Source organism: Pleurodeles waltl, chromosome 10 (assembly GCF_031143425.1).
Source record: "Pleurodeles waltl isolate 20211129_DDA chromosome 10, aPleWal1.hap1.20221129, whole genome shotgun sequence".
Lineage (NCBI taxonomy): Eukaryota > Metazoa > Chordata > Amphibia > Caudata > Salamandridae > Pleurodeles > Pleurodeles waltl.
The window spans coordinates 602,707,519-602,719,560 of NC_090449.1; the positions used below are offsets into that span (position 1 = coordinate 602,707,519).

At 45.5% G+C, this 12,042-nt stretch overlaps 1 protein-coding gene across 2 annotated transcripts in view; it reads left to right on the forward strand.

The window, feature by feature from the left end:
- The window catches only part of OXSR1 (oxidative stress responsive kinase 1), a 645,496-nt gene that overhangs the window by 491,955 nt on the left and 141,499 nt on the right, over window positions 1-12,042 (forward strand). For both annotated transcript variants that reach the window (XM_069211068.1, XM_069211067.1), the window contains exon 13: window positions 3,961-4,122. In XM_069211068.1, the coding sequence (XP_069067169.1) occupies window positions 3,961-4,122 (162 nt within the window). The remainder of the gene's footprint in view (window positions 1-3,960; window positions 4,123-12,042) is intronic.

A 12,042-nucleotide genomic window follows, 5' to 3' on the forward strand; every position in this document is an offset into this window, starting at 1 on the left:
GTAATTTATTAAAATATCTACTTGTCCAGGGGACAGGTTGCTTCTCAAATCTACTTGTCCTGTAAAAAGATCTACTTGTCCCTTTGGTGCCATGTAGTGTGGCGACAAATTATGGCAGCAATCTCATTATGTAAGAGCTCTGATAATAGCCTCTCTGATTATGCCAGGGCTACTACCATAATAGGGCTTGAATACTTGCAGTTTCAATCCCTACTGTAGCAATTTCCTTATTTTGCCACCTTTCTGCAGATCTGCATACTGGGGCTGGAGGAAGCAGTAAGCAATAGTTCCAGGGCTGGAATGCCTTTGAGTCTGCAAACCTACTAACCTGCATGTTTTAAAGATTTTCACCAGCTTCTCTCTAATATTTTCCCATAATAAGAAAGGTTGGACATTTACTCCTGACAATGGCAGAATTAGAACTTCTTCCAGGGTTGGGAAGAAAGTGGCCGGAGGGAAAATGAACTTGCAGATGCTCAATATATTTTCACATGAGCAAATCTACACATGCGTATTTACCCATGCTAAAATACAGTTCACAAATATTTTATAGGGGTACGACATATACCATAGGTGCACTTTTGTGACTTTCTTTAAGAATTTGGGGCCACATGTAGGTATGTTCAGATTTGCGACCCGCAAATTGCGAGTCGCAAATCCGAAGGTAGGATGGTGTCCCTGACACCATCTGTGATTCGCAAGGGCTTCGCAAATGCCCACCTAGTGAATAATCATGAGGTGGGTCGCAATTTGCGACCCCCTTGCGAATAGCGGCCCTCACAGGGATGATGGCCTGCTGGAGACAGCAGACCACCATGTCTGTGACTGCTTCCTTAAAGGAAAACGAGATGCATTACAAAAACGAAAAATTAAACGTTTTTGTTTCATTTTTTCAGAGAAGGCAGTGGTCCGCAGGACCACTGCCTGCTCTGAAAAAATGTTTATAGTTACATTCACAATGGGGGAAGGGGTCCCATAGGGACCCCTTCCCTTTTGCGAAAGTGTTAGCACCCATTTGAAATGGGTGCAAACTGCGATTGGTTTGTGCCCGCGTTCGCGGTCACAAAACAATCCTACATTGCACCTCGAGTCGCAATTAGGAACGGAACACCCCTTCCTAATTGCGACTCGCAAACCCGTTTTGCGATTCGGTAACCAGGTTACTGAATCGCAAAACTGGGTTTGTGCATCGCAATGTGCTTTTTGCACGTCGCAAACAGCGAAAGTCGCTGTTTGTGACATGCAAAAAGCTACCTACATGTGGGTCTTGGTCCCTAATTAGGTCTGGTGTTAAAGACATTTTGTTTAATAAAAACTACTATTTCTCTCTCTTTTGGCTGGCTTTACTGTGAGTGATTGCATTCTGCTCTTCCACAAGGAGCATATTGGCACAAAAAGTAGTTTTGTTCAGTGTCAGGAACTACAGTGGCAATCAGTGACGTAACGAAACTGGAGGGTGCCCCTTTGCAAAGAACATGGAGGAGCCCCCTCTCCAGACTCACTCAGGGCAGGTGCTGTGCTAAAGGGGCCCCCTGGAGGGCGGCTGCGGGGCCTTTGTTATGCCACTTGTGGCAACATGTGCTTTTAGAGTTCAAAAAAATTATTTTATTTTTTTTGCAGTGTTTGTTACAATGTTGAGGGCCTGGTAGCTCCCACAACAATAAAGTGTTACAAAAGCCATGTCAAAACAAGACACGCATTGATAAAACTAAAAGACTTATAAAAATATGTCAGATCAGTTGGCTTTGTCAGTGTTTGTTTATTTTCATGCTTCCCATATTCGTGTTGAAAATGGTTACACTGATTTTCCATTAGAAATATTTTTGGGAAATACTAGCATTCATCAACACATTTTACTAAATGACACTTCATTTGCATCTAATCAGAGAGCATTCTGGGAGCATTATACTTTGCCTCATAGCCTAAAGTTTTCAAACATGTGTATACACAGCTGGTTTTTTTGTACTGGAACCAACGTCAGTAGTGAAGTGTGACCTTAAAACATTTATTTACAGCACTCACCCTAATAATCAAGGCTTTCAAATAATGAACCATAAATACAAGTTCGAACAGCATTATCTTTTCGAAACACATTACCTCAACTGCAGAGAGTTCCACTCTCTGTAAACAGGCAGCCAAAGGGTTTGTGCTGCAGTGGGTTGGGCCTACTTGTCCAAAGGACAAAGTAAACATAAAAACCTGTTGCCCTTGACCCCAAACAAGATGTCCCGGGCGTCTGGCAATAGGAATTCCACATCCCTGATGTTACAAAATAGCTTAGGAGAGTAAATTATGCAGAATTTGTACTATCCAGACTTGGAAAACCTAATTCTGTATAATTGCAGAAATATATTGTACAACTTTGGACACCAAATTGCCTTCATTACTACTGTCAAATAGCATGGGCTCTTGATCTCAACTGAATCGGTAATAGGGAAAGCATGGCTTATTTTTAGAAATGTAGTCTTGTTCCTTCCTCAGTATCCTCCTTGGTTAGAAACGTTAAGTTGCTTATTTAATGTAATTCCGATTGTTTTTTTTTTTTCATTAGGGGCATTTTGTGAAAATCACTGAAATTAGTTTATCTCAAGCTATACTTATCACAGATTAAGTTGTACCCTTGATCTTTTATGTGGCCTACAGAAACTGCGAGATACCAGTTTTCCTCCAAGACTACCAGCAATGTAGGATGAGGTGATATTTCGATGCATTGGATTCAAGATGTTTTGTTAACTGTCACATGTAAACATGAGGAAAAAGATCTGTTCGCTTGTATATTACGCAAGGAACTTTTATTCAACTTCTAGTCAAAATATGATGTAAATGCCATTTGGTTAAAAAAGATAGCAAACTAGATAAATACTGGAGGGTGTGGGTGGAAAAGGCAACTCACTGCACTTGCCTTGGCAATGCTTCAAAGGGGGAGGTAGAGATTATATATTGGAAGTAGATCATATCTCTACCAAGGAAACAAAGATAAATTGTTAGGAGTACCACTGGAAGACCAGTACGTCTCCAGACTGACAGCATTATGCTCAGAGACCAGTCACTCACCTTAGATGCTTGCTACAAGAGAGGGAGGAATCTATTAGTAGAGGAAAACACCTCCCCTTAATTTTGAGTTTATATCACATTTTTCAAACTGCGTGGCTCCTGCTTGAACCCATGTATGGCTCTACCACAGGCATCCATTGTGCACAAAGAAGCTTATGGCCCAAAGCCAGGCAGATGAGGATACATGGGTGAAGTATTTGGCATACACCCTACATGTCTGTAGAGACAGAACCTTCTCAGGTCACATGTGGTGCGTGCAATGTTGATTTAACTCTTAACCTAAGTAATGGAGCCTAAGGAATAAAGGAAGGTCAGTTTAAGGTCGAAGTAGGGCAGTGAAAAGTCATAAAGAAAATTCAACGATATTGGGGCGGGGGTAGATCAGACCTAGGCATTTATACATATGAAGAACATTGCCTAAAGCTGCAGCATTTGTTTTCTGTACATAAGCACTGCTATACATATTAAGAAATAACTAAGCCATGGCCTAGAATCTTATGTGACATCTCCTCTATAAGGAGAGAAAGAGAGAGGCCAGAAAGAAAAGGGAGCCAAATGGCAGAGGTGCTTTTGCATGCATGCAATTCATTTTAGAACAAAATTACTCATACCTTTGGTCCATTCAGCATCTTATCACTTAGAACACTTGAGATGAATTCTCAATACATGCATTGTGGTTTATATCGTATTTAATGGTTGTTTGTTTATACCATAACGATTGCATAGTAAGTGATTTTTGAAGGTATAAATGTACGGCTTTCTGAGAAGAAGCTATCGCATAGAATTACCTTTCACACTGATTCTGCATCATTTGAGAGGAGGCACGCACTTAACAGCCAATATGTGCAATATCCTGCCAAAAACACAGAAGACATTTTCATTGGTCTTACTAACTGTCTTTACCAGCTCTTTCCAGCAGGAGAGCCCACGGGTACCTTTCTTCAAGCACCTCCTTCACAGCCCTCTATTCAACTACCTCAACCTGCAGGCCAAGCTTCTGCACAGCCTTCGCAAGTCACAGTCCCGCAGCCAACCGCAAATGCTTCAGTAGCTTCATCAGCAGTGCAGGTAAGCCAATCAAGAACTAGCTGCTGGCAAACTTCTTGGGCATATTTAGCTTACCTTTTAAGCCCTGCCTTGAGCACAAACTCCAGGTCAGCACCAGAGATCTGTAGAATTGGATTTCTGTGAAATTACAGTTTTGTTGATAATGGCAAACTAGCTAAAACTAGTCTTGTCTTGGTTTTGAGGTTTTACTTTTTAGACTACTTTACTCTTAAAACGGCAAGAGTTTGTAAAATTAGACACTAGACATATACGTTTTAACCGAGCGCAACTTGTGAAGTTTGCGGCGGTTTGTGACACAGAACAGTTAGCCTACAAAGGCTTTTAGCCACAGGGATCTCTACATGATTTAAATGATTGATTTGATGGTGTATGCAAGTCAGAAATATCCATGTAACTAGCACTGGCAAAGCCAGTAAGTCTCACCTATTTGAGATCTGTTGGCATTGTCAGTGTTTTTTAGCCATGTTGTAAAGCAGCATACTTGATGGGCAGTATGGTGAAAAGTGTATTTTTAAAAAAGTGCTATAACGCAGCCTATGCTGGGCGAGTTAGTGTTTTTTTTCTTCACTTTCAAAGTTGCTGCATAGCAGCCATACAGCTGTACTACATGGCTTAGCAAACACTAAAAAGCTAAATAATAGAACTATTTGGCTTTGTCCATGTTTTCCGTGCCTTGTTGTACAGCTTTGTGGCCGATGTGCAGCATGGTTGAACGTGAATAAAAAGTGCTGTACAGCGGCCAGCATTGACCACTTCATAACACTGTTTTTTTTTTGTTTTTTTTAAATACTTTTAGCTATGCTACAGACCAGCTGTGCTGCTGTACGACGTGGCTGAAAAACATTGACAAAGCACATAGGGAAGGCTTGTTGGCTTTGCCAGTGCTTGTTAAAGTTGCTGTTATAAAGTGTAAAACACTGTAACATTGTAATTGTCTGCGATTTGAGTTCTTGTCTCCTCAGATGATGATGATAATAATAGTAATAAGACTGGCACAACTGAAAGATGTGTGTTCAAAAACATCACTAGTAAAATAGTCACATTAGTGAACATTTTTTTAAATTCCAAATTTGTATTGGAAATATATGGGGGATATGTTTATTTGGTAACTTTATTTTTATTTTTGTGGCATATGTTTACAATAAAAATAAATCCCCTTGCACCAAATTTGCCAAGGGATAGACCTTTTGGCTGTGCCAGTGCTTGTTAATTAATCTACTCGTGCGATTTCCTTCCATAGCTTCGATTGCTATTTCCCGAATTTCTGCAGACCTCTGATGTAGGGTGACCTTGTGTGCCAGATTTGCCTAGACAGGCCTGGCTGTTCAGCTGTTGCCCCGCCTGATTCCAGCAAAATTGGGTTATGTCCCAGTTTTCAGAGTGGGTCGACTGAAAACCGATGGAGCCACTTTTTTTTATATGTTATAAAGCAGGGCTAGTTAGCAGCTGTTGTCCAAAAGCAATTTAATTAACAGGTGTGACAGTGGATTTAAAAATTCCACATCTGATAGCGACTTCTAGCTGCAGGTTCCTTACCTTTGAATTTCCCAGGCCTCAGACTGGATCAGGAAAGTTTTGTGTGAACAATAAAGCTGCACGCTATTGGGTGGTTTTGTTTGGTTCTGCGCATGGTCGTTGGCACTGAAAGTGCAGTTGCGATCACCTATAAAGACGACACCCAGACGTGCTGACATCAGTTCTTTTCTTTCCTCACCAGTTATCGCTGATCTGGAGAAGAGCTACCCCTCTCTTTTTAACAGTTTTTTAAAACTTTTTGTTGACTATTTTTTGGAAGTGAGTCAAGAATGTCTCCTAGAAAGGCAGGCTTCACACCGTGTGGCACCTGACACCGTGCAATGCCTGTTACAGACCCCAATTTGGTCTTTTTATGGTGTCTTGAGCACTACCACAATTCAAAGTCATGCTCGGACTGCCAGGCCATGGTGCCAAAGACTGCTTGCGGCCCAGGCGGTCAACGCCACCCAGCGCGACTCCTAGATTTCGATCCCCCATCGAGAAGGTGGTCACGGGACCTCTCCAAGACCCCCAAGTCCTCTGTCTCACTCATGGTCCTCGGGACTCTCGGGAAGAGGCACAAGAAGTAGAAGTCTAAGCAGACTTTAACTTTGCCTCGTATGTCGGTCAATGTGACAAGTGAGGAACATTGGCGTTCCAGGCACGGTTCTGCAGAGCCGTTGCCACATCTGACTCCACTCCTTCTCGTTTCCATGAGCCAGAGCGACCCCTCTCAGATTAAAGACTTCTACAAGGCCATGCGCTGCACATTCGAGCAGGCCAACCCCTCCAGAGTGCCATCGGCCCCACGGAGTCGAAGGAGGCCCCATCAGGTTCTGCGCTGACGACTGTGGCCTCAGCTCCAATGGGGTGTCCTGGATCTGGATCGGCACCAGCTGTGCCAACTCAACCTTCTCTTATCCCCAACGACTCAGAATGACATGGATGGATGCTGATTCAGGCAAGGCCCAATGGGGTTAAGTCATTATCTGAGCATTTGTCTGATCAGACAGGCATGATGGAAGAGTGGAAGCAATCACTGAACCCTTTGGAATACCAGTTATACACCCGTAGAGAAAATGTAGACTGGTATGAGGAACTAGGAGTTGCCAGTGGACTAGACACCTCTCCAGATACTGGTTTGCTCTCTCCACCTACTGTGGCAATGGAGGAGAGACCTCCTTACACAGTGCTGGTGAAGCGGTCAGTGGAGGTCCTTTCCTCGAACTCCCATCAGTGGCAGTCAAGAATAACTTCTTGTTTAAGTGCTTCAGCCTGGGGCTTCCTTATCCGAACCCCTCTTGCCCTTTAATGAGGCACTGACAGTCCAAGCCCAGCACAGAGGCTTCTGTAAACAGGGCAATTGCCTGCTGCCATTTCCCCGCCCCAGGTTATCCTAGTTTCCTCACCCAACCTCTGAGAGCTTGGTAGTCGAAACCTCAACTTCACATTTCACTCCCTGCTCCTCTCCCGGACAGGTACTCCAAGAGGCTAGATAGCTTAGGTAAGAATTTTTTTTCTTTGGCCAGCCTAGCATTGCAGTCAGTTAATACCGCATGCCTGTTAAGCTGTTACTCCCATACCTTTTGGTATACGGTTGTGCAAGTGCTGCCACATGTCTCAGAGGTCTCCTGGCCATACTCTCCCAAGCTGTAAAAGATGGGAGAGATACAGCAAAGTTCACCATCAGGTGTGGTTTGGACAAAACTGACTCGCTGGGCAGAGCGGTTTCATCAACAGTGTCCTTGAGGCGCCATGCCTGGCTGAGAACATCTGGCTTTTCGGGGAATGTCCAGGTCAACCTCACGGACATGCCATTCGATGGGACTCATTTCCCCGCACAGAAGGCAGGCTTGACAATGGAGCAAACTGTGATCCAGTCCTTGAGTTTCTCAGTGACACCTCACCCCCAGTCTGCCTTTCGCCCCCTTCATGGCTACGGAAGGGGTGTACCACTGCACCAGCCCTATGCAAGCCATGCAGGCTGCCAAAGATGTGCCAGGAAGTGGACGCAGTACGTCCCGACCCTGTGGGTCTGGTAGCCAGAAGTCGTCCACCACCAACCCCCAGTAGCTGCAGCCTCCAAGCCCTCCTAGTTTTGTACTGCAAATCAATGGGTGCCCCGTTGGAGGGAGAATCCAACATCATCTGCTCCACTGGCAGTCCATTACATCTGACAAATGGGTCTTGCAGTTTATTCAGAGGGGCTACTCCCTTCCTTGCCAGTGTTTCCCTCACCAATACTGCCAGCACAAGAACAGCTGGCGGAGGATCATCTGACCTTGCTCTGAGAGGAAGTTACAGCTCTTTTGGCCAAGAGAGCTATAGAAAGGGTTCAGATATCTGAAGTAGGAAGTTGTGGGTATTCCCGCTACTTTCTGATTCACAAAAAGAACAAGGGTCTTCGTCCTATTCTAGCCATGTAAACCCTCAATCTCTTCCTCAGAAAGGAGAAATTCAAAATGCTCACACTGGTTCAAGTCTCGTCTACCTTATACCAAGGAGACTGGTAGCATTTAGACTCACATGATGCGTATTTTCACATCCCCATTCTACCTGCCCACAGGCATTCCCTGCAGTTCAAGTTAGGCCACGAGCACTTTTGGTTCACCGTGCTCCCTTTTGGTCTTTGTGGTGCCTCTCGGGTGTTCACCAAGGTGATGGCAGTGGTCGCCGCTCATCTGCGCAGCTTAGGAGTTTGTCTTCCTCTACCTCGACGACTGGCTGTTGAAGGCGGGATCTCCCCAGGCTGTTGTCTCCCACCTCCAGACTGGTGAATCTTCTACATTTGCTGAGGTTCATTATAAACATGCCCAAGTCACATCGGACTCCTTCTCAAATGATCCCTTTCATCTGAGCTGTTCCGGACACTGTGCAGGTTTGAGTTTATCCTCCCAAGCATTGAGTCCAGGATATTCAAGTTATGATACTGATGTTTCAGCCTCATTCCTGGATTTTGGTGAGATTGACTCTCATGGCCTCCTGCATCCTGCTGGTGAATCATGCCAGATGACATATGTGGCTTCTGCAGTGGAACCTGAAGATCCAGTAGGCGCAGCATCAGGGTAATCTCTGACATTCTCCAGATCTCGGCGGGAGCTGCAAAGGACCAGGCAGTGGTGGCTTACGAACTGCTTTTGGGTCACAGGCAGACTCCTTTCCCTTCCCCACCCAGCTGTGACAGTAGAGACAGATGAGTCATTCCGAGGATGGGGCCACCATGTGGAAGAGGTGGAGATCAGAGGACTCTGGTCTCCGCTGGATCCCTGACTTCACGTAAATGTGTTAGAGGTCCGGGTGATTCGGTTAGCAGTGAAAGCATTTCATCCCTCTGTCAAGGGGAAGTTAGGGCAAGGGTTCACAGACAACGCCACCACCATGTGGTACTGCAGCTAGTAGGGCGGGATGGGTTTGTGGTCCCTTTGTCAAGAGGCCCTGTGCCTGTTTACATAGCTGGAACAGCAGGGCGTAAACCTAGTAGTTCAACACCTGGCAGGTTCTCTAAATGCCAGGGTGGACAAAGTCAGCTGTCGATGCCTTGCGTATCACGAGTGGCATCTCCATTCAGAGGTGGCGCAAGGACTTTTTCAGCAGTGGGGAGAACCTTTATTAGATCTGTTCTCCTCTGAAGAGAATGCGCAATGAAAGCAGTTTTGTGCTTTGGAGTTTCTAAAGCGCCACTTGGTCTAAGACGCTGTTCGTCTCAAGTGCAGTTCAGACCTTGTGCGCCTTTCTGCCCAGAGTTCTCAACAAGATCAGGAAGGCCTGGGCACAATTCATTCTTGCGGCTCCAGGCAGGACAGAGGGCCTAATTACAACTTTGGAGGATGGTGTTAATCCATCCCAAATGTGACGGAAATACCACCTACAGTATTACGAGTCCATTATATCCTATGGAACTCGTAATACGGTGGGCAGGATATCCGTCACATTTGGGACGGATTAACACTGTCCTCCAAAGTTGTAATCAGGCCAGAGTGTCTAGTATCCCGAGCTTCTGAAGATTAGCATTGATCTTCCGATCAGGCTGCCCCTTTGGGAGGATCTTCTGTCGCCAATTGCAGGGGAAGGGACCTCCACCTGAACCTATCAACTCTCTGCCTTCTTGCATGGAGATTAATCAGCGGCAGTTGATAGCTTTTGACCTTCCTCCCGAAGTCTGTCAAGTTATCTTGGAGGCCAGGCAACCGACCACCAAAACAGTATACACCTACCATTGGCAACAGTTTGTAAAATATTGCACAGAAAAGCCTATCAACCCTCTTTCTGCCTCTCTTTCTGATATTTTTCTCTTAATTTGTACTGTTGCCCAGCCCAGCTCTGCTGTGGACACTCTTAAGAGTTATTTCTCTGCTCTGTCCGCCTTCCTGCGGCTGCCTGACCAACCCTCTTTTAAGTCCCCTATTGTTAATAGGTTTCTGAAAGGGCTTCTACATATGTTTGCTCCTTTGCCCTTCATCATGCCCCAGTGAGATCTGAACCTGGGTCTCAAGTGTACTCCTTTCGAGCCACTTCACAGCTGTGCCCTCTGGCTCCATACCATCAAAGCGGCCTTCTTAGGTACAATAACATCTGCCTGGAGGGTGACTGAGCTGTAGGCTTTAGCATCCAAGCCTCCTTATCTTACTGTTCCCTGACAGTGGTTCTTCACACCCAGGCCTCTTTCCTTCCAAAAGTGGTGACCCCATTCCTTCTTGGGCAGTCTATTACCCTGCCCACCTTTTACGCTCCTGCACATCCCTCTAAAGAAGAATAACAACTCCACCGACTGGTCCCAAAAAGAGCATTGTCATTCTACCTTGACCACACAATAGAGTTCCGGGTGAATGGCCAACTCTTTGTGGGGTATGTTGGAGCTAAAAAAAAGAAAATGGACAGGCAGTACAGAAATGAACTATTTTGCATTAAATACCCTTGTGATCCCGGTGGGACTTCAAGTCCCAGGATCCTCCGGACTCCCTGCTGCCTGGGGACGGTCTCTCCAAGCGGGCGCTACAAAGCGTGCCGCGCACCGCTCTTTAATTTTAGTTTGGGACCTTTGGTTACTTGGATCTGGACACTACGCAGTAAGTAATGGGGAAGCGGAAGGCAGATGACATCTCTGTGCCACTCTGGTGCTAAAAAACATAAGAAGCGAGCCAGTAGGAAAGTAGATGACCCTCCCAAGCCTACTAGGAATCAATTTCAAACTATTGACTCCCTGTTTGAGGAAGTAGAGGCAATATTGAGGAGCCCATCTATTACCGCCCCCCAAATTTCTGCCACTTTACGCACAGGAAGATCCCTGATCTCTTTAATAAGAAACCACGGACGCCTCATCTGACTGTGGAAGTGGACCTTCATTCACCTCCTATAACCCAGGCTGCAATTCCCTCCCCATCAAAGAGGCATATTTCGAACGCTGAAGCTGTTGAATGTACCCAAACTAAGGACTCCCCGCACTCCGGCTCTAAGACTATAATTTCTAGTGACATTCCCAGATTTTTACCCCTATCTGCTTCTAGTGGGAGCCTAGGTTGTCCTCTATCCCTAATTTTAGCTGAACCCGATATAGAGGAATAGGACTGGTTGACCCAGCATAAATAGGTACCCGAACTGGCAATTATCTCCCAAAAGCTGGACGATTTAAAGTCCTTGGTAGTGGTAATCTTGGAAAAAAAATCTGGACTATCTGATCAGAGGGTAACATGTAATTGCAAACTGCCCAGCACGAATGACCACAACCCTGTGCCGACCGGGGGGGGGGGCTAACATGCTAGCAACATTAGATACTAGGGATAGCTCAATTATTTTCCCCAAACGCTTAAAGTCGGGGGCGAAGTCCACGAGCACGGCAACGAACAAAAAGGGGAGTTGCCCATCCCCTCCTATCGACACTCCCATTGATACTAGGAGTATGACCAATTTTGCCTAAAAAAACAATGATCAGAGCCTTCCCTGTAAAATCCCTTCTTTCAAGGAAGCTAAGGATGGGATGGGCGTACAGGTGCCTGCCAGTTCACTCAGAGTTTTACATCGAGGCCAACCTAGACTAATTCAGGCAACTGATTTAAAGGAGAGACACGACCAGAGCAGGAAGGATGCTCATATCTACATGACAGGGGTCCCCAGGTTGCCTGCCGGCTACAGAGAGTCTTCTGATTCTCTCACTAATAAAGTTGTTTATTTGATTCGCATACAGAGTAAATGTCTCTGTTATTCGGTCTGATATTCGGGAGGTACGCAGACATGCCCAACCAGATTCAGATTTTGATTATATTTCAATTCTTCTTCTCGAGACCACCATGGTCGATAATCTTATGGCCTTCAATTCACGGACTAGCCGTCTGAGAACTGGCAGAGACACCGGAATTGGCTCCGTATGCACCCTCCGGGGGGTAAGATACGAAGGAGTGATAGTTCATT